Genomic DNA, 23,871 nt, shown 5'->3' on the forward strand with positions numbered 1-23,871 from the left:
TTTTCATGGCCACTGATAAAAGCTACCACATACCAGGCCAGCCTGCCAGACTGATTGAGTTAATCGAAACTCCACTTTTCAGTCATTTCATGTGAGGTCTGATCTTTCAGCAAATGTTTATCATTGGTTAGCTCCAGATATATGTGAATTGTCAAGCATGCACAAGCTCCAGTATGATTAAACCCTTGTGCTTCTTCCAGTGCTTAATATGGTTTTGAGTACATTAATTTTGTAACAGCTGTATAGCTACAATTAGTGAGGTGAGTATAGCTAGCTATATTGAGTCAGTATATTGCACAGTAAAATTGTGCCATAGCTAGTGATTCAGAGTCAGGAGATTCGCAACAGCTACCCTGTATAGCTATTAGCCATAATACTTATAATGATTGTAACTCCAATATGCACGAGGAATCTGGGATAATTATCCCTCCTTTATTGATCGGTTTCATGTGTCCAGTTTTCTTAACCGAACATCTGTGTATGGGACATTTGCAAAGCGTTCATGTATATAGAATTTGAAGCTGTCAATTCATTCTAGCTATATGCAGGGCATCATATAGCAAGTTCATATACTATACATGTTAACCATGCCTGGAGGTATAGAATGACAAATGAGTCATGCACATGAACAATCAAGATCCTCTAAATAATATTAGCTAACTATACTAGTTAGTACCAAGATGTAGTGATTAATTTTAAAGTCAACATTGCATGTTGTGATGGTGCTGTATAGATGTATTATATCCCGGGTGTAGCTATGGACCATGATCAGTGCTGATGTTGGTGATTTTAAAATTTTTGTTTATTTAGATTACTTATAGATGTGATAATGTTTAGTGCATTAACACTATCATTATATAGTGACCTCCTACCCTTTTGTCCTTGCCAGGTCTTAGGTATGCTGTACTTGTATACATGCGGTGACCACTGCACAGATTCATTTTTCAACAGAAGCTACAAACTTGTTGTATACTTTCCATGTTTATTCCTTGATCATGAGAGGGTTAGAACACACAACTGGTTTAGATATAGCTAATAGTACACTTCTCATCTCATTTGTCTATACTTTGTGTATGTATGTGCAATGTCATATTATAATTCAAAAGTTAGCTATATAGCTCTATACCGGTGTAATACATCATCGTGACAAGTATGTGATGTCATGACAAAGAGAGTATAATATTATGTTCCTAAACATTTGTGCTATATAGGCCTGCCACCTGAGTCAAATATAAAATGCTTTTAGGAATTTCCCAAAATTTCCACCTATTGTGCTGTTCAGTACTCCCATTATGCTTACATTCTGCTCCTAGGTTAATAACATTTCTTATAATAATCTTTGAACATTTTAATCAGTGAATGCTCTATTAGAGTATTTCACTACAAAGTGACTATTCTATATATTAGAGAGTATATCGATCTAAGGAGCTATGTATAATGCATTTAAGTGCTATTATTGCAGTTTGCAGTTTCCACTGACTGCTCTATTAGGTAGTAATCAATCTATTTTCATGGAATTAAGTTCCATAGCTTGAAATATCCACCTATTATGTTATATAGAATTATGCTGGCATAGCACTCCAGTTTTATTATGCTGGCATATTTAATTTGATGCATGCAGGCCTGGTATTGATATTTGTGGGTCTTTCTGTGGCACAACAGTATAGCTCAAAGGCACTCAGCTACATGTTGGCATAGTTATTGAGCATATTAGTTACACATAATTCTGATGACGGAACTAGTTGTAAGAGTCATGAATGTAATTATTTCCACTATGATCTTAGCTACTAGAGTTGAGAAGCAATACTTTTTGTTATGCAGATTGAAGTCCACATTATTTCCTTCCTTCCAATTCACTATTTCCATATTAAGTTGCATCCAGAACTCAATTTATTTTGTGATAACTACTTTATAGTAGTAAATCCAAATTCAATGTCATAAATAATTCTCTGTGAGTGGCATGATCCCAGATCTATATCCCCAGGAGCATGCTGCTACTAATGTAATTATACACGCAGCAAAAATAGTGTTCCAATTGCAATATATACTACCCAACTAACTCCATCTTTAATGGTCAGTATTGGAACAACTATTTCAAAAAAACTCCTATAACGAGACAAAATAGACCTCAAAATATAAATGACTCCAATGTTATTCACTGTGGTCTGTTTTTGTTTCAGCTTAGGTAAAATTTGTGAACTATTAGTTTCATTCAAAAACATAGTTGAATCAGTATTTGTGCATAAATTGTGACCAGACCTGTGATGGCTGCAAAAACAGGGCATGCGAAGGCAAACTATACCCCATCACATAACAGGTCTTATCTCAGTGCTGGAATAAAATATTTGTATATTTGTATTATGTAACTTAAGTCAATTAAATGTTTAAGATATGATCTGCTATGGCTATAATAAGATATCTTACTCAAGGTATGGCTCTATTTCACTTATACTATATGTGACCGGATTTGCGAAAAGGTACCTTTTTCACACACAAAATTTGACCAATTTTTTGAACTTTGATCCTTCATAAATTTTTGATCATGGTATATAATTGCCTAGAATTTTCCATGACTGTTGCTACAGTATCTGGCTACATGTTGATAGTAAGAGCAAGTTAATCAGCATATGGAGTGAAGTGTTATATCATTTTGTTTGCTGGTATGTAAAATGTGTGGAAAAGGTACCTTTTCGCAAATCCGGTCACATATATTTTAGAGTGAATTATATGGTGCATGACCATAGCTCAGTGGCATAAAAAAGTTATGGGCAATGAAAGTTTGAAAAAGTAGACAAATTTTAGGTGCCCACATGCCCTGTTTTTGCAGGCCTGTTGCAATTATGCTGTGACAGCAGTTAACGAGACTGCACTTTCATCACAAGTCCTCTCCTTAGTCTCTAGAATAAATAGGACACAGTTATCATGATGTAATAATACCACATGAGTCAAAATAAGTTTTGCTGAAGTACTAATAAAGCAGTCAACTAACTAAACTACTCTAATAGAACATACAGTTAGTAGTATGTGTGTAGTATTTTATGTAACTTCTACTGTTGTGACTAGTGTATCAGCATAATATCATTCATAGTAACTGGATCAGTTATCCTTACTAGCTAGAGCACACTCATATGTATACTGTAGCTATACACACAAAAGCATCTATCCCATCATTGCATTTTTTGGGGGGTGGTGGGGGCATTTCTTTTATAAAAGCATAATTTCCCAAAATCTTTAAATTCTCATAATCAAAAACAAAATTCACCTTTACATAATTCATGGCCAGTATTTTGATGTGGAGTACAATTATCGTTCTCTCATGCACATGTTCTCAAGCTTAGCTACAGTAGTTATTTAATAGTTAAGTAAGTTAACTAGGATAGCCAATCACCAGTTAACTGCACTTCTAATCCAGAAGAGCTGTTTAATATTTATCTTATAGCCTTTTACTGTGAATCTTAACTGTTTTGATATTCTCTCCTTATTTGTTACCAGATTTGCGAAAAGGGGTCTTCCAGACTTCCAGACTTACACACACATCCAATTCTGTAAACTTGGGAGACCACAACTTATAGTGTTCAAATACCACATTACCCTGTACTTTTCACCACATATTCAACTATATTAAGTTGGTGCACACTATTGACCAAATTTCTAGTCAATATAATAATAACTCTTTCTGATCTGACATTATAAATTGTCAAATTTGGTAACTGGATGTGTGTGAAGGCCTTTTCGCAAATCCGCTCACATTTATATGTCCTATATATACCTGTGAAAATCCTTTCTGCCAAACTTTTGGCTTCGAAATCAATCAGCTATACGAAGCACATATTCTTGACAAATACAGCACATAATTATGAGGTATACAGTATAGATATTAGACCCTTTGGGGATTATGCTGGTATAATTTTAGCACAATAGTCAGAAAAATGATGTTGTACTATGAGTCCTACAATGTCAAAATGAGAGCAGTCAGTAACTCTATAGCAATCAGAATAATGGCTAATATATTAGTGCCAAAATGAAAAAAAAAATTTGTCTATATCAATGGCAGATCCAGGATGGGGCATTTGGGGCAAATGCCCTCCCCCCTCCACTTTTTGGAGGAACCATACTTCTGATTAAAATACTAAACTTTAGTTCAGGGCTAGATCTGTTAACTCATGAAAACAATAATAATTATTTATGCACATTTTAGTAACATTTTATTACAAATTCACCTGAAACCAAAGTCAAACTACAGGTAGCCATGAAATTTCCCCCAGCACCTTCCTGCGTACTAAGCGCCTCTAAAATAATTATCATGTTGCTGTTGTTTAAGAGATTCATAGCCTTTTACACAGCATTTAAGACTCCACAACCGTCTGCAAAAGCCAAAATGTCAGAAATCAACAGTGAGACACTACTAAGTGGTGATCATTAATTTTGCAGCTTCAAAAAATTAATGCAGCAACTAACAAGAGAATCTGGCTTTCCCCAACCGCCTACAACTTAGTCTGTTTGTGCCCCTCCCCTTGCCAGCTCCTGGCTCTGCTCCTGTATATTTAATACAAACAGTTGCTCACTTATTATCCTTTAAAGACAAACTTTATAGTAAAAATTGTAAACTGAGGCAATAATATCAAGCATTATTATATGCACAGTAGGGATAGTACTATTGAGCACAGCTGCAAAGTATAATTGGCTGGTAGTGGTATCCAACACAAACCTTAGAGAAATACACTTCAACACATACAGATTCTGAGATTCAGACAACAAGCTAGCTAAGAAAGAACTTTATGATCTGAGTATATACACCCACGCATGAGTTGGACATGAACTAAGTTGTAGCTACAAAACATGGCTAGCTATAATACTTAGCTACTATATAGCTCCAGCATCCCTTATAACTGGCAGATCCAACAATTATTTTCCTCAGGGTGATAGACAGAATTCTGGAGAAAAATGACCACATAAAGGAGACAGATTTCTGAGTAGGGACCCGCCGATTATGCTCATAATTTTACCTATTATGCTATGCTGCACTGCTCAAAAATTCACCTATTATGCTTAAATTAATGCTCAATATTTACCTATTATGCTCGATTATGCTCAATGTTCATGCCTTAGTTCATATGCTTTGCTGCTAGTTTAACCAGAAAAAAATGAGTGGCTGGAACACAAATAATAAATTCTTGCTGCATGCCTGCACGTAAGAGACAAGATCGATATACTCTAATAGAACAGTCAGTTTGATGATTGTTCTATTAGAGTTACTGACTGCTCTATTAGAGTATATCGATCTTATTTTGCAATTGTCATTTTCCCAGCAAGAGTTTACACTATCCTACAAATATTTAACCTATTATGCTGGCATTATGCTCAATGCTTTTAGGTACCTATTATGCTCAAAATTATGCTAGCATAATCGGCGGGTCCCTATTTCTGAGCAAAAGTGGTCATACTTATAAAGGTCACCAAAGGTCAAATCTGTGATGGCACCACTTATACATTGAAACAGTTACATTATAGTATTACTAACTGCCGCAGTTTGAAGACTTCTTCAATCAACATTTTGATGCTAGTTCTGGTACATCTATGTAGAAGCAGTCAAGGGTAACATTTACTGGCTGTACTAACTTGTTGAATGCTCATACTATTATTGATACAATAATGATCAACTTACACACTTTGACATGTATATGAATATGTAATATTAACTATATGGTCTGTTTAGTAGAAATGAGGAAAGAGGCAGAAGTTCTGCATCCTTACTATTATTGTGCAATGCTTGTATTATTGAACTTAAGAAAGATTAAGAGAATGAATCACTCTATTAGAACAGTCACAGTATAATATATATATATATATATAAATAGTTCATTTGCATTGTCTTGCAATTGTAGGTTTGAATGATATAATTCAATTGGCTCTGGCACAATCATTAACAAGAAATATTAAATTTGTACACTCTACTGTGAATATTTCATTGTCAAAAATGGCCCCTCTCTGTTTGGCCTGGTCCTCTATAGCTAGCTATTGTTCATGGTCTGTTGTGGAGCCAGCATACAATAGATGATACCATCACAAAGTATACTATATTAATCAGGGAAGTTACTCAGAAGGGAACCATGGTAATAAAGTAGAGAGGAAGTACTGTTTAATGTATTATAGGGTGTGTTTCTGAAATGTACATGTGCAGTTGCATGTACACACTTAGGCCACTTATTGTTTAATTTATGTTTCAGATTCCCCTGCTGTCTGCATTGTTAAGTCTCATGTCATTATTATGATATTATGAAAGTAATTAATAGTTTTCATCATAATTAATTTTATCATCTCCTGCTAACTCCTGCTCAATGTTTAGTGATTGTTTGAAAGTAATTAAAATGCTAACTTGCTTGCATAGCTAGGCATAAAGAAAGGTAGGCTGAAGATTCATCTTGAAGTCAGTTTTAACCCTTTCACCAAAAGAGATAATTTGTATAAATACTGAGCATTTAACTGATTTTAATAAAAGTTACGACTTTGTTTTTTGGATATTCCAATGATTTTATGTCCACCTGTAATCTGTAATCAATTAAAATTTCATCATTTAATAACTTTGCACCTCACGAAAGACACAATAATATACACATCAGTATTAGCAAGAGTACATAATATATTATTATATATATTATGTACTCTTGGTATTAGGGGTGCGATAATTATGCTGGAATGATTTTCAACATAATGCCAGAAAGCATTTTAAATTTGAAAGAATTGAGAGCTGATGAGTTTTGGTTAGAGCCTGAAGGCGTTTCTTGTTGCCAGCAGTGCAAAGAATTTGCAGGCCATGAAAAATAGATCAGCTGTCTTCATATATACATTGGGTATGGGACCTTGACTCTGAATGGGCAATTCATGCTCATCATAATATTATTTTGATGGCTAAAATGATGGACTCAGCATAGTCATGGGGATCATTGATGAAGATGATGGTGGTAACACTGGCATGCTGCAGCTGCGCCAGAATCACAGACCCTATTTTGTTGGTGTAGTCACCCCAAGTGTATGGAGACTCATCATTCTTGACCTGTAGGTGATGCCAGGTGCTACTTCATGCCCACTAATGCTGTGTAGGAATTGACAGCAAGGGTCTGTAATGCTAACGTCTGCAGAAGTTTGCTCTTTTGAGTCTTTCTGAAAGAACCATTGGGATTAAACAGTGTTATGTATTCTTCAGATATACGATGTTTCATGAGCTCAGTAGACCACTGACATCAACACGGATGCTAGTGTCCTGCTATCCATTTCTCCTTGTTTTATTCTAAGTGTCTTTTCAGAGACTTTTCTTGATGGAATTCCTGCAAAGGTGAGATGTGAATTATATTTTATGGATTTTTTTTAGAACAAATGCGCTCATCCATAAAAAAATTTATCATCTCGGTCTTCCCATCTTGCCTGACCTTCTTGAAGTATCAAATGAGCTCAGGCATAGCTGGAATAGCTAATTGTAAGGTTCTTAGAGCAGGTGACACTGGATCAAATGGAAAGCAATGTTGAAGCATGATGTTAGATCTTGTACAGCTTGCCCATCTCTGCGCATTCGTGCTAGAGTATATTCCTTGTGCTTTTGAGAGAGTTGCTTTCTATTCACCTGAGCAGCTTGAATTCGACCAATATTGTTGACAATTTTGGTATCAGCCATTAATTGCTTTTCATTGCAAAGAATTGACAGTCAGCTAGTTTTAGTCAGCTAACTCTGTCAAGGGGGTTGTGCACTGTCAAGAAAGGTACTACTGACTGTGGAGCTGAAAGAACAAGGCTTTATCACTGTAAACAGCTAGCTAGTTGTTTGTTCCAGTAGCTACTAAACTTAAATTTCTTTGTTATAGGAATATCCAATCACAAAAATAACATCAGAAATGGATTCCTATACCCCAAAAGAACCTTTATTTGAATTTTTTATCATTGTTTTATTTTTGCGCATGCTAGCTAGTAGCCATTTTAGACTTTTGACTCTACTGAACTTTCCCCAGACTTTAAAAAGTGGTGTGGGAGCTCATTTTGTTTAAAATACGCTAAAGTACCATATTAAACTATCAAACTTTGTTAGCCAGAGGTTGGTCACGAAATCACAATTTTTGACATTACTATATGAGGTCATGAAGTATATACCTTAGCTATGTTTTGAGACCAGTAACAGTGTTTACAACTACAGCTGCTATAGTGTATTATTATAAAGCACTATACAAAACTTATTAATGTATGCATTTAATAGGTACAAAGTTAATGCATGTATGTATTAATCACTGGCATGGCATGTTTAATGGAGAATTTTTTTTCTAGCAATATTCATATGCACTGATTAATATCTGCAAGAACATGTTCATGCAAAATGCATGAAATTTTTAGATATCATGTATTGAATCAAAGTGTTCAAACACTGTAACTTCACAGGATAAAGCTATAACCAGAGTTTCTTGCTTTTTAAGCAGCATAATGCAAGCATAATGGGAACATGAATAGCATAATAGGTGAAAATTATGGGAAATTCCTGAAAGCAACTGCAATTTGGGCGAACTTTTGAGCATATTTGACTCAGGTCTAGTTGCATCATAATAGCTAATTCTGAGATTGTGCTCAGAAATTTGACCACCTATAACAATAAAGTTTATGCCACTAATAATGTCAGCATTTCATGCACATGTTTATCATCATTCATCAAGTTGTGATCATGCATCTGATTAGTGAAGCTAGAATCCAGCCAGTTAAGAGGAAAGAGATAGATACAAAAACAAAAATGGTGACTATTATACTGTGACAAATTGGATGTTCAGTTGCACTGTTTGAGATTGAGTTGGAAGATGACATTAGAAGCTTTACCTACGTAAATCACTGAATTAATAAAATTATTAATTTATCACACTGCTTGAAGGTTCTTAGTTTACTAATTTGTTAAGATGCCTTACTGTAGTTATACTGATAGTAAAGTGTCAGTAAACTTAAGTATATGGAACATAATTATTTTACTAAGTTTTAAACTCTCAGTAAAACATCAGTGAATGCGGGTTTACTGAAAAACTACTAAAATAACAAACAATTAACTGTTCCATATACTGGGGATATACCACTGTAGTGAACTAAGATACTTCAAGCAGTGTCATTGCCTCTTAAATTGATCATTCTTTTCTCAATGCCATGCCACCTTGAATAAATTTATGTCTTGCTTCAAAAAACAACAAACAAATTGGATAGTTTTATTAACATGTCAGGCTTTTTGATCTGAACTGAAGATGATAAGAAACTCTCTGTTTTGTCAATACCAAAAATGTTAATGCCCTCAACAATATTAATTTTATCAAAATGGGACAGCTATGCAGGACCAGTTTTGAATTACTAAGTACATACATGTAGAAATTTTCCCAGCCTACAAGTATATGTTAGAAATATTATTTTCATAAAGGTGACTGAATTTGACAAACAAATTAGGCTTCCACACATGTCCACTTTTATGACTGAAGCACCATAACTCAATGTAGGAAGAAACAATAGAAGTGTGCTTACTGATCGTGAGTAGTCAAGTTAAGTTGGAAAATCAGAAAATTGGATGCGTGTGGACTGTGGAAGCCTTGTTTTGTGATCAAAATTCGGTCAATTAATTTTAAAGATGATGTGATGATGTTTATACAAGACGTCACTGCTTTTATGTTCCTATTCTTTCACACTATCCTTTATATGACAACAACTTCCCATCATAACATAATCATCATACAAAATTCTTTTCTGTTCCAATTTTATTAGAATGTTAATAAAATACTATTAATAAGCTTGGTGGAAAATCAGACGTGAAAAGACTGCAAAGAGTATACAGTTTCAAGCCTAGTTATTGCAGTGAAAAATTAAATTCAATGCCTTTCATAGTAACAAGACAGTGCAAGCATGGATATAGTCTGTACATTTAGTATACAGTTCAGTTGACTACTAGTCACATACTGCATTGTAATATTGCACACATAGTTATGGCAGTGCAAGTGCAATTATTTGACTGATTTATTATGTTCCTCACACTAATCAAAATGTCATTGGATTGGAGATGCCCATCCTGACCAATGGCTCACTTGATCTTGAATGGTGATCAAGGTAATTAGTTTACAGATTCTCATGCACTCAACCATTTTATTGAGCCTGCAAATGCTATGAATCAAGACAGTAACTTTGTGTGTCATTTCAAAACTTTGTAGTTATGGAGCATGTGACTGCATGTCATTCTTATTATACATGTATGCACTTTATAAGCATACATAGGTGTAGCAAGATATTTTTAGATAGGGGGCTCTAGTTTGGTGTTGAAGAGCACAAAAAAAAGAGAAAAAGTCAACACCTACTACCCTTCACTAAATAATATAGACTGTATCACTGATAAAGCACATAAAAATCCTTATTCACAACTTCATAGTTTGCTACACTGCTTCTCTGAATACTGTGACTGCTTTATTAGAGTAACTGACTGACCTATTAGAGTATCTCGATATTACAATCAGAAAATCACAAGCTCCTACCCCCACCCTCTGGTTGTTACGCCCATGATTATATTAACATCTCTAACATAATGACATATATATGTAACAGTGTTCTATATGCATAAGTGTAACAGTTCAGCAATGTATCATGTCAAACTTCAGTTCACAACTACATGTAGCTACTACATTCTAATTGAAAGTGTAGTACAATTAATGTGACTACATGCATATACAGCTAGTGTAATTAATAGACCTAATGTGTGTATAACTGAAACTAAGAAATAAACAGTCAAACTCTACTTGTATATAGGCACCTGTAATAGATAAACGTATATCATACAATATGGTATTACTGTATAGTAGGGTCCATGGAGGTTTGGGATTTCTTGCCCAGGAATATAACCCCATAAATCACCCTCATCTTCCCGTTTGGAAATATTGGCATAACCAAGCCTATAAATGTCATCACAGTGACCCCAAACCGTTCCAACAAGTTTCTATGAAATAAACAAATTAACTGAATTTTCTACTACCTGACTGACTGACTGACTGACTGACTGACTGACTGACTGACTGACTGACTGACTGACTGACTGACTGACTGACTGACTGACTGACTGACTGACTGACTGACTGACTGACTGACTGACTGACTGACTGACTGACTGACTGATACCTCCAGTCAATCGACTATGGATAAGAGTATGTGCTTAATGTCTTCACTTAACAATGTGTTTTAGCCCATGCATAATGTGCCTTTTCACCAACTGCAGTGGCAGCTATACAATATATACACCATGAACCTTCTTTGCATCCCATTTCTTTCTCCACTATCATATAGGCATTGACCTGTGTAACACATGACATAGCTTAGGCACTTAGTGTGACTGGATTGATCGCAGAAGTGCTTCTTGTACTGTTAATCATTTGTATAAGACTGTATGATGAGTAGAACATAGCTGGAACTGAAGTTAAACAGCTACTTTGCAGTTGATAGTGGAGGTTAGGTACTGATTTCCGGAAAGCAGTCAGCTTAATAAAAAATCATCAACAATTATGTATTGCACAATGAAAAGTGATTTCTAGTGAATTACTCATCTTCATCACAAAATTACACAAAATATCTTCTCCAACATTTTCAATTGCGTAAGCACCTCTAACAATATTATTGTAGGGTTTTGGGTATTGTGATTGCATTTTTATGCTTAAATATTTCTGAAAATACCTGGAATGGTGAAATTAAATGGTAAAACAATATTGTGGGGTGATGTTTACCAATTGCTAGCTTGTTTTTGACATGCTACGTTTGTCAAAGTGGAGCCAATTGCCTACTGTGTCAGTAAGGTTCCATGACTTTGGTTTCTGTATGGTACTCTTTACTTTGGAGTGGAAACCAGTCATCAAATTTTCTACAACTGCCCTTGGTTGAGGCACATGTTCTCATAATGACTGGATTGATTGCAGAGGCACTTCTCATACTGCCCTTCATTTGTAATGCTGTGTAATGGGCAGAACATATATAGCTGATAAAGAAGAGGAATGGCAACTTCTCATTTAGTCATTGATAATTTGGGCACACATCCAGACACATGATTAACGTGTATGCTGTTATTCTTTCCTTTGATGTGGTAAGCACATGTATGTTACTACAAAATAGTAAACAAACTATAGTGGAAGTGAAAGGAAAAATACATTTCACAGGTTAAAGAAAGCCAATGAAACAAGCGAGGTCATCTACACCTGCAGTTTTACTAGATGACATTTGTCCCTACTTAAGTCATACTTGTATAATGTAATACATACATTACATGCTGCAGGTTTAATATTTGTAGCCATGATAAGGACACATAAACTTAATTTCTCATCAGTGGCAGATCCAGGATGGGAAATTTGGGGTAAATGCCCCGGCCCCCTCACTTTGTGGACGAGCCATAGTTCTGATTAAAATACTTAACTTTATGCCAGTCACCTTATAAAACTCACGAAAATATGCATTTTACTAGCATTTATTATGAATTCACCTGAAACTAAAGCGAATCAAAGTCAAACTAGTTATGAAATTGTCACCCAGCACCTTAGTGTGTACTAAGCACCTCTAAAATAATTATTAAGTTGCTATTGTTTAAGACATTCAGAGCTTTAAAGCAGACTTCACAGCCATCTGCAAAGGCCAAAATCGTAAAAATCAACAGTTAGATACTGCTGAGAGATGTATTATTTGCTGCTTCAAAATGTAGCAACTAACAAGAGGATCTGGCTCTCCGTAACACCTACAACTTGCCCCTCCCCTTGCCAGGTTCTGGATCTGCCCCTGTTAATCCTCACCGACATCACCATTTCTCCTACTACATCAAGAATCTTTTGTAATATGAGAAAAATACTTGTTCACATAATTGTGACCCAGTCTGGGAAAACCGGTCTTATCGCTTATTTAAAAGTATCGAGAAATGCCGGCTTTAAGTATTTAGTGTGTTGTAGCTCTCCAATGGTCAAAGCTTTTTGTACCAAATTTTCACATGTTTTACACCAATTCCTTACCTTCCAGAGCATTTATTGTGCACGTAGCCAACAGCTAAATTTCCCACCATTTTATATAGTTTTTAAGCCGTGTTGACTGTATCAGATGAGTTCCAAAAGGAGAGGGATGTGGGGGCCTGGAAGGTGGGCAAGAAGCTGTTTTAAAAATTGAAAAGGAAAGTGTAGGGATAAATTAGGCCAAGCTATGGGCCATTCAGGTATCAAAACTAGTTAAAATGAAAGGAAATTTACAGCAGAGGTCTTTATTCAACACCACGGATCTGTACAGCCACATACAGCCACATACAGCCATTCACAGGCTGACCAGAGCTCCATAAAGGCCCCACACCGTACATATGGATCGCTACTAGGTTTGGGAAAAGCAGCCAGAAAAAGCAGACCACTCAAGTCTAGCTGATTTTGATTGTGAAATTAGATGGTTTATTCATGTAGCTTTATGCTCCGGTAAAAAAATGAATCTGCTGACATGAGTGATAAGACCGATTTTCCACATCCAGTCACAATTCTGTTTTTTTTGGGGATAAATACCATTGAAATATATTGGCTATAAAATGCATGCTACCAAGAGTTCATAATATATATATTATGAACTCTTGATGCTACATAAATAATTTTACACTGTATGTACGTTTGAATCACTTTAGCAAACAGCAAAGGAATACATGAACTGAAATATCTAATATACCAATGTTCATGGAGAGTAAGAATATCTCTCTGTACTGCGAAGTAAACATGATTTACAGGTATGCTTGCCTAATACATGTAGGTGAAGGAAGACAAACCTCCATTCACCATATCATTTTTATACAGATGTTTGCAAACATCGATTGTGGGTTTAAATTGTGGGCACAAAAAGAAATGATTGTAGGTTTCACTGGTTGTAGTGATACTATTTTTAACCAAATAACCACTTTGTGGATGCCTATAGTAAGCTAAGGTGCTAAAATAAATACTTAAGTATATAGGTTGGGAAAGTCTGAGGCATCTTTTCATGCAGTTGATATGTACTGGGTAGAAAAACAATCCCCACATTGCAATCATCATTTTAGTGATGCCTAGTAACTGAACTATGACTTACTCATTTCTATATCCTTCAAAACAATTCCTAGCCTAACTAAACCAACATGTTAAACTCAAAACCACAATGCAAAACTTTAAGCAGTTCTATATAAATATATAAACAATCAAAGGTCTCCGATGCTTTATAACTGCCTCAGCATAAAAGGCAGTTGTGGTCAGGGCTATATCATGCTATTGTCCTAACCACAGGGTGGTATCATGATATCACCCTGTGGTCAGGGCAATACATGAAATATAGCCTTGTGGTTTCCTTTGATATGAGGTGTCAAAGTGGTTTTTAATGTGTTAAATGACTCCCATTTCTTAGTTCTGCAGTTGCAAGGTGTAAATCTAACGGCTTTACACCAAGGATTAAAAAATGAAAGTCCGTGTAAACAAGTTTCCATGGACTACAAAATGTATGCATACTGATGTTGCATGATAATTATCTTTAGGGTCGCTTAACAAATCATGTAACACTTTCACACTTCAGACAAAGGAATTCCAGGGAATACAATTGTCATGTATACCTACACTGTTGTACATTAAGATGTATCCTGGTAAAGTGGTTGCACTTTTAAAGAGCAAGCCACTTTCATCAAAGCAAGCACAGTCTTGATGTGGAAGAAAAATAGTGGTACCGTTCTGTTTATTCTATAAAGGCTCAGACTGAGAACAATTATGGGAATAAATTAATTAATGTTCATGTGACTATATTATCATGAATCAGAGTCTTGCCAATCAGAAGAAGACGTTTCAGTATCCTTGCAAGTTGGAAATTGTTAGGTAAAGGTGAAAACTAGTTTTATGGCACATTTTGGCTTGTTTTGAATGAGGACCACACCCACATTACAGACAATCTGATTAAACCTCTCTACAATAAAGTTTACTCCTTTAGCTTTTGATATACATTGTAAACAATACATTAAACACTCCTGAAATTCTTCTGTGATAACCCTAGGACTTGTCTGCTCATTAGAACAAATGTAGCTACAAAGTTACGTGTGACTAGCCATAATCAAATATTTCAGACATGTATATAAATTAGACCACAGAAAGGCAAAATACTCGAATTTCATACAGGTATCTAATTCCTGTAGATACCTAATTTATGAGTCAATAGACCCCTGTCTCTGGGGTAATACAAAACATGGCAATTATGTTCCTGTAAAATTGGCAATGCATGGGTGGGGATAGCTTAGTAAGAAATGCCTATGTATACAGTGTAGTTAAATTGAACTTGTACTGTAAATCCACTGCAATTTTAGCTTATTGAGGTAAGTCAGAAATTGGAATCTGGCCATTCTACAGTAGGAAATACAATGGCTAAATTGTGTACTTATGCATAATAAGTTTATTACGCTTCAGCAAATTTTAATCTTTGCAAATTTGTTATAGTGAAAATTCCTCAGGGGCATCCCACATCTGAGATCTATTTCCTACAACAGGAAAGTCTCTTCAGAAATGTCTAAAGCTACCCCAATCACCTTACACAGCATTGGTAAATTCCAAAAATATTACATACTTTAGTTTATCAATAATATTAATTAAACAGTGTTGCCCCATGATTAACTCAGTTATTAATTTTACTTTGACAAAGTCATAATTGTTGTGCCCCGCATTTGTCCACATTTTACTTTGTGTGGAAAGTGTTTCCATAACTGTATTTTCCACACAGTTTCAAGTAGCTAGCTAATTGTACTGTATGAGTCATACAATATAGTTATGCAATTGGACAAATACAGTACAGTTAGCTATGTGGATGATAGGGTAAATACAGGACACTTGGGAAAGACATCATACGGTACAGTTATGCAGAACATTTATGTAAGGAATGTTACAACACAATTGATCACATGCGTGAAATTGTAAAGCTGCTGAAACTATTGCCAGAGTATAATCCTGCCAGTTGGTTCTACAACTAGAAATGGATTACATGGACACTTACTGATAGTCTGATCAACGAAAATTGAAACGGTTCTGGCACTCGGAGGTGATTACTCCATGCAAAATGACCAGGAAGTACAATATAGCACTTAAAGCACCATTTATGCTTGTGTGTACAAAAAATACTGCATTCAGGGGAGTCTCAAGGTACATGCAGCACCCAGCTTAGCCACGTGCAGTATTTGCCTTTCAACATATACCCTGTGCTGTATTTTCTATGTGGCAGTGCTTTATTATAACCTATAAATCCAGGCTCAAATAAATGCTTGGTCCTAAATGGCCAGTAAGGACAGCTACAAAATTACAATGGCTTAATCTGTAGAACAAGATTTACTACAACTAATGAAACCCATGTCTTGTCAAAAGGATGTCAACAGCAGCTGCTACAAAGAGCAACAAAATGTTTCTAGTGGTTTACAAGTAATTAGTGCCAGGTGTCTATAGTAGATATAACTTATGGATTAATATGGTATACACTCAACACAAGCATGCACATATAACATATGTTTCAATATATACCTTCTTTTGGACTTTAATTTAATTTCATTTTTAAAAGCTTTTCCTCAATATCATCACATAACTGTACAGTGTCAGCACTTCCATGTTGCTTAGCAATATCCAAAAATTTATAAAAACTAACAGAGCAATTTTCAAAACCCGCTTTCAATGGAGCTGATATTTTAGCAAGTAAAAATTCAGCAGCTCGTTTTCTTGAAGCAATTGTTCCTACATTTTCCCCATCTTGTGGTGTAAAGACATGTCCTTCTATCAAATATGGTGCAAGAGACTTTACTTGCAATACATCAACTAATTTGCTGTAGAATTCAAGTATAACAGTGTACTCTGCTGATTGGCAACCTAACAGTGACATAACATTAGATTAGTAAATGTTTAAGCATAACAGCAAAGGAACCACATTGCTTTTCTATGCATACTGTAACCCAGAAATTATGTAGGTGTTCCACAATATGTAAACTAAAAGATAGTGCATCCTATCAACTTACTGATGTTTTCTGGCTCAGATGTCTTCATCAAATTCATTGGTAGAGCTGGTTCTGATGTAGCAGGGTATAGTGCATCTCCAGTACATTCTTAGGAAAACAGAGACAGAGTATAATCATGGCAATATTAAACATATTATAACAAGTATAAGGAAAATTAAGAATTTAAAGTTCAATTAGGGGTCATAGAAAAGTATATAGGGAAACAATGGAGGTCACCCACAGATATACTAGTGGACATTTAATACCCTGTACCCATGACTCAATTAGGGATCAAATGTCCACTAGTATATAAGCAGGTGTAGGCAACCTCCCTAGTTTCACTACTTTTCTATGATCCCTAATTGACCAAAAAATTCTTAATATTTCCTTATACTTGTTTGTTGACTTTTGTAAAATTACTATGACTGGTGAACCCACTCATACTGTATCAAAAGAAAGGATTGTTCCAGAGGTAATGTTTTTGACTGAATGCATGCAGCAACTATCAATTACTGACTCGAAAGTGAAGTGTCCATGATGCATGTATTGTACGTACTGTGGCATGCACCTGTTGGGATGAAGCAATGTCAAACAGTGAAAAAATCAAGCCCGTGACCTTAACTGTTATCGAGTTATGCTTGTCAAAAAGTATCGGGTATCAGGAAGGCAGGCAGTTAGTCAGTCAATAGAAAACTTGATAAAATTTAAATTTAATAGCAATCTATTGGAAGCATTTAGGATCGTACTGAAGGCACTTTTGGACTTGGTTGTACCAAACCAATACTGCCAAGGCATCAGAATAGTATCGTGAAGCTGGTTTTAGGGTAATTTTTTGTACCAGAAAAACACAAATCTTCATGATCCCTTTTATGTAGCACTACCATACTCTACGATACAAGTTTAACCCATTCACGGGTATGATGCTATAAGACCAGCGCTAAGTATCATTCTAACACTCTAACATTTCTATTGTACATTTGATAGTATGATGCTTCGACTATCCTGAAATGGGCATGTTTACAGAGATCCTGTTTCTGGGATAATTGGATCATTTGCGCATTATTGCAGGTTTATTGCATAACCCAGTAAAAGGTTTCTTTACAATGGGGAAGTAGGAATGTTTCTTAATAATGGACTTAAAAGTTATATTTTGAACAACATCATATAGGTACGTTAAGACAACCGACAATGACTGCTGGTGGCTTTTCAGACATGTGGCATCATTCACTCATGTACATGCATGATACAGGAATTATGACAAAACTTGAAGAAACCAGCTGTGACAATGATCGCTCAGTAAGGAGTCATTATGAATTAGCTTCCTGCATGGTAACACTTGTTTATTATAGACTATTTGTAGCTGACTACTCATTAGTTTTTAGCATATTTTGTAGTTTTTTGTCTTATAATTACATTGTGGCAGAGGCGGAGGAAGTAGATAATATAAGGGGGGCTGGGCTGACCCAGACTTAGTCTCTGGTTTGGTATGGTGAGACCAAAAAAAAAAAAAGGTCGCAACCAACTGACAATAGCTGCCCACCTACCAACTACGCATTCATAGCTGATAAACAACATAGAAATCCTTACATTGCTTGCTACACACTGCTCTAATACTGTGACTGCCTTATTAGAGTGACTGCTCTATTAGAGTATCTCGATCCGCTTTATCGCGGTTTTCAGTCCCACCAAGAAGGATAACTTAGGCGTGGTATCATTCTGAGGGGGGGGGGGATTTAGCCCCCTAGCCCCCCCTTACCGCTGCCTATGCATTGTGGTTTCATTTACGTAAACAGAAACAATGTAGTTAAGATGGTTAGTCCATAGCTTTTATTTTTAGAAGCTTAGTAACTAAGTGGTTTAGTGTTCAGTGAGGCTTATAATGCATGACTCAGTGTGTTGGGAAATTCAGCCATTAAAATGTTAAATGTGCTAAAATACTGTAGCACTAGCACAAACATGCAGTTACGCTTATGTATGCATGCACACACACACATCAAACATTTGACCACCAAAGAGTTTGGTTCTTACCATTGTGTTTGTTCAGTAGTCTTTGAATTTCACTTGATAAACTAACAATGGCATCATTACCATGTTTCTGCATGACATCTAGTAGCATCTGAAATGGTACTACATTGTCTTCTTGCAACAAGGTAGAAACTCTACTTAGAAGCAACTCTGCTGCTCTATGACGTGAAGTAGTGGGACATGTGATATCTTCATTGTCCATCAGAGTGATTATGCCTTGAGACACCAAATAGTGTGACAACTCTTTGGCAGGTAAACAATCCACCAGTTTACTGTAATATTGTTTGAACACTCTGAGCTCTGATGGATTTTTACTTTTACCTACAGCTGAATGCAAAACTATTCAATGTAGCAAACTGTATTATACAGGCATTAATGTAATACCAATTATGTGTGGCTGGTCACAGAAATGGAACATCTGGTTGTTCATGAAACAAATATTTGTTTGTGCTAATGTTTAAAGCAGAACTTTTTTTTGTGTATGGTGATTGTATGGTCTGATACACAAAATTAGGTAAACCCATCAAAATTACATTTGTACCGTATTTGTGAAATTAAATATTTGATGTGTCAGCTAATGCACTACCTAATATTCCAATGCTTGCATATAATTACTTTCTATTATCATGGGCACAATATGCATTCGTGTTATTTCATATTTCAATATTCTTTTCAAAGAAACTGATAATAGCACAATTTAAAAATCGTGATTTTTTTATTGTTGTGCATGTTACACATTCATAACAACGTGTTGTAGAAAGATGCTAAAACACATGAATTGGCACAGATCATAATAAACACTAATAACAAAGTTACTGCATGAGCTATAGATGTTATGGTGTCCTATATATCACAATACAAATGCCTGAACCACATAATAGTTATGTTTAACATTCTAAATATCATATAGTAAATACAGTAAGTCAAAGATATACTGCATATCACGCAGTGCAAACATAAATCTTACCAACTGTAGTAAATGGTTCATCTTTCTTGAACCACACAAGGTGAGAAGATGTAAGTTTCATCAGCTTTACACTATTACTGCTACACCTTCCGTAAAGAACTGAAGAAGTTATTTCCGGTAAAACAGCAAGATGGGGCTCAGAACTTTCACCACAGTTGCAATAAAATCCAACTTGCAATCTTTGGGGGCTAAAAGTTAACTGCTTGCAAACTAATTCTAAGGAATGAAGGATCTCTTGGAAAATGGTGCAATGTGTTTTAGAAGAAACACCTGTGAGGTCTGGGTGTCTTATTTGTACTTCCAAGTGAGTGACACTGTCAAAAAGCAACAAAGAAAAACCATTGGGTAGGCTATAAGTAATCAAATTGCTGAAAGTGTGGTGAACAGCGCTATCAATATCACTTGTAGTAAAATGAGGGTGCCAGTTTAATGGTGGATTCTGCAAAAGGTAAACAACTAAACAACAGAATAAGCCTCTTGGCAGGAGGCCAGACTGAAATTGTATCAACAGCGGTTCCCCTTGAAGGTACCCATATCTGTGAGTAATCTCATCTTTTTGTTGAGCAGAACATGTTGGCAAAATATATGGTATAAAATATTCATCTATGCTCTTTCCTTTACTCGACAATGGTGCAATAATTTTAAGATGAACCAATAGTGACAAGAAATACTCTTCCTTAATGTTGCTGTCCCATTCAACCTTTTGAAGTACCTCCCTACATAGTATGCCTTTGTGCTTCAACTTGAGGACTTCACTGAGACAAAGGGAGTCATCCTGGAATGTGAAACTGATGATGTTGCTAAGCTTATCAAACCACCACTGGTGGTCAACAATGACATACTCTTTCAAACCAGGGATGTCATCGAAGAAAAGTAGAACACCTAACAGGTGGTGGTATATTAGAGCATTCTTGACTTCTTCTGGATTAGACATTAACCGGCTTGCCTTAGCTAGGGCAACACACTCCTTGAAAGAGATGTAATAGCTCATATTTTTAGTACAAACTTGTCTGATTTCGAGTTCTAGGAGCATCCATGTAATGGGTAATTCATAAACATTTTTATTTTCAGCTAATTTTTCAATTTTATTTCTGATGACGTCTGCAATAGGATCCTCAGTCTTTTCATTTCCTGCAGTGGTGTTGTTAACTGGAAAAAGCACATTTCCTTCATGTTGTAAAACTGATGCTTTACTACTGGCTTTGTTTACTAAAGCTGTTAGTGTATTGTCAGTTTTTTGAACAGTTTCTTTGCTAACTTTATCTACATGAGTTCCAACAAAACACAAATAAGAATTGTTATCTGTACCAGGATGAGTTAGTAGATTTGGGGCTAGAGATGGCCTTTCCAAACAATCATTATTGCTAGGCATTAGTAGCTTAATCATGTCAAGATTTGTGTAACTGAGATGATAAGGTTGAAACGTCTGCTTGCCATGTTGACTATGTTCCACTAGCACTTGATCATTGAGATCCTTGGATAAGTCATGGATCACAAAGTTGATAGTGGGATAGATATTGACAGTGGGCAACAAGTGTATGTACTGTGGCTGTCCTCCAGTATCCAACAATGTGACAATGTTCAGGACATCGCCCGGTTGGTGCATAGTTGGTGAATCATTGGAAGATTCCACACTGTCTGTCAAGATTGGCTGGAAAACAGACAGGTTTTTTACATTGACAGATTTAGTAAATAGTCCAGAAAACCAGTGTTTAGCTACTGTAGTCAGGGAGGTTTGCTTCTGTATGGGTTCAGCAGTAAAGAGCTGTTGTGGTTTATAATCTTTAGCTTTTGGCTGAGTGTCATGTGGTAAGTTTCCATCAGATTTCTCATCAGTTTGTTTGTGATGCTCAGGTGTCGATCTTTTGGATTCAGAAAGTAACACAGTATGCAAGTGTTTTATTTCAAGGTTGGAATCCATTTCTACCCAAACTACTTTACGTTTGTCAGATGCATCTTTATGAAAAGCAGCTTTTTTTAGTGACACAGCATGACTAGTATGTACCATGTTAGTACTGTGATGTTCTTGGTTTATTTTTCTGTTAAGTAGGAGTTGACCAAAACTTGTTTTTCCAGCAGCTCCTGATCCAGTAAACAATATTTTTATAAAACGTACTGCAATTGTTCCATGTTTTTTCTTTGCCTCATTTATTTTTTGCAGCAGTGATTTTCTCTAAAACAAGAGGGGATTTAGTAACACAAATATCTGAAAAATTAACTGAGATAGTATTTGTATTGAATTTGTAGCCTTAACTCACAGTAGCCAAATTCAAATATGTGTTTCAAAAACTGGCCAACATATAAAAATTATGCCACGTAACCATACAGCTACAAAATAGAACCAGTAATTTTTGTTTACTTAAGTAAAGGGACAATGCAACTAAGTTGAAGCCATTTAAGAATTTATTGATTTCACAGTCTGTGAAATCATAACGTACTGTAATTTTAGTTTATTCGTGTCTGCATACTTATATATGAAGTGTATCACCATGCATACCGACAGGCCTCATGAGCAACAGGGCACAGGGGATAGTGTAAAAGCAAAAAAATATATTTGTCCACAGAAACTCTTGTACTATGGCGAAGACTGCGGAGTGAGTGCAAATTTACAAATGACAATGTAATTGCTGTCTTCTACTCGAGCACAACAAAACTCTTATAGAGTTACAAATTGCCCAGGAAAACAGGTAAGCATATGGCATGCGGTTGTTGTATTAACAATGCATGGTTTTGTAAGTAGAATAAACTCCTCCATCTTTTTGGGACACTTTTCAGCCTTTAGCAGCTAGAATACATACTATCGCTAATACATCATGACAATTGCTTTTGTTTATTGTGAAGGCCTATGCCAATGTACAAAGATAGTATTCAACTGTCCCCTGTGGCACTGAGAGACGCTGTCTGCACATCTGCACCATCCTTTCACCAAAGTTGTACCAGACTGAAAGTTATAGCTGTGGAGGGGCATGAAAATCACAGCCCAGTGTGTATTATAACACTACAAGTGCAATGAAAAATTAGGAATTTCAAGTTTGATTAGGGATCATAGAAATAAAAAGTAAAGAAACAAGGGAGGTTGCAGGTATACCAAGGGCAGATCTAGAAATTTTCAGAGGAGGTTTAAGGTTCTCTGGAATTGTAACTTCAGCCTAGCTGCAAGTTGAAGAGCAAAAAAAAAAAAGTTCACTAAGTGGTTTTGAATGCAGTGAAGGTGATTTCAAAGGCAAAAGTATGAAGTTTTGCCAATAGAAAAGGCCATAATATAATTCAGTATGTGTAACTCTTTGTAATTTTTATCACCCAGACGAATCATAGGGGTGAGCACTATTTCAGAGGGGGTTTCTGTAAACCCCAGAAACTCCTCTAAAGCTGCCTCTGTATACAAGTGGACATTTACTCCCTAATTCACCCTGTATACCCATAACTGAATTAGGGATTAAATATCCAATTGCATACCTGCAGGTATAGGCAACCTCCCTTGTTTCCTTACTTCTTATTTCTATGATCCCTAATCAAACTTGCAATTCCTAATTTTTCATTGTACTTGTTTGTAAACTTTTTTGTAACATAATTATGACTGGCTCACCTGCGCATACCGTATCAAAAGAATGAATGGTACCTGACATTATTAATAATGTCTAGACGCATGCCCCTACTATCAGCATTATTAAGGAAAAGTAAAGTAGCTGTTACGCTTTGTGTCAAGCGATGTTCAGCACGGTACACAGCATTTTGAATGAAGAAGAGTATGACAACTGCCTCTACAAGCACGATCACTCACTAAGAAAAATTGATGCATGCCCCAACTATCAATTAATGAAAAGTGAAGTAGCTGTTATGTTGTGTTTCAAGCTATGTTGAGCACATT

The 23,871-nt window shown here is 35.8% G+C and overlaps 1 protein-coding gene across 2 annotated transcripts in view; it reads right to left on the bottom strand.

The window, feature by feature from the left end:
- Positions 1–10,552: 10,552 nt before the first annotated feature.
- LOC136257917 (uncharacterized) overlaps positions 10,553–23,871 on the bottom strand; it is a 37,416-nt gene continuing 24,097 nt past the window's right edge. Inside the window, exons 5-9 of one of the 2 annotated variants that reach the window (XM_066051241.1) lie at positions 20,004–22,176; positions 19,040–19,363; positions 17,033–17,119; positions 16,548–16,886; positions 10,553–10,798 (exon numbers count right to left, since the gene is read on the bottom strand). In XM_066051241.1, coding sequence (XP_065907313.1) covers positions 16,561–16,886; positions 17,033–17,119; positions 19,040–19,363; positions 20,004–22,176 — 2,910 coding nt within the window. In that variant the 3' untranslated portion in view covers positions 10,553–10,798; positions 16,548–16,560. Of the gene's footprint in view, positions 10,799–16,547; positions 16,887–17,032; positions 17,120–19,039; positions 19,376–20,003; positions 22,177–23,871 lie in introns of both variants that reach the window. The other variant, XM_066051240.1, reaches the window with a different exon arrangement.

This window comes from Dysidea avara, chromosome 6 (assembly GCF_963678975.1).
Source record: "Dysidea avara chromosome 6, odDysAvar1.4, whole genome shotgun sequence".
Taxonomy (NCBI): domain Eukaryota; kingdom Metazoa; phylum Porifera; class Demospongiae; order Dictyoceratida; family Dysideidae; genus Dysidea; species Dysidea avara.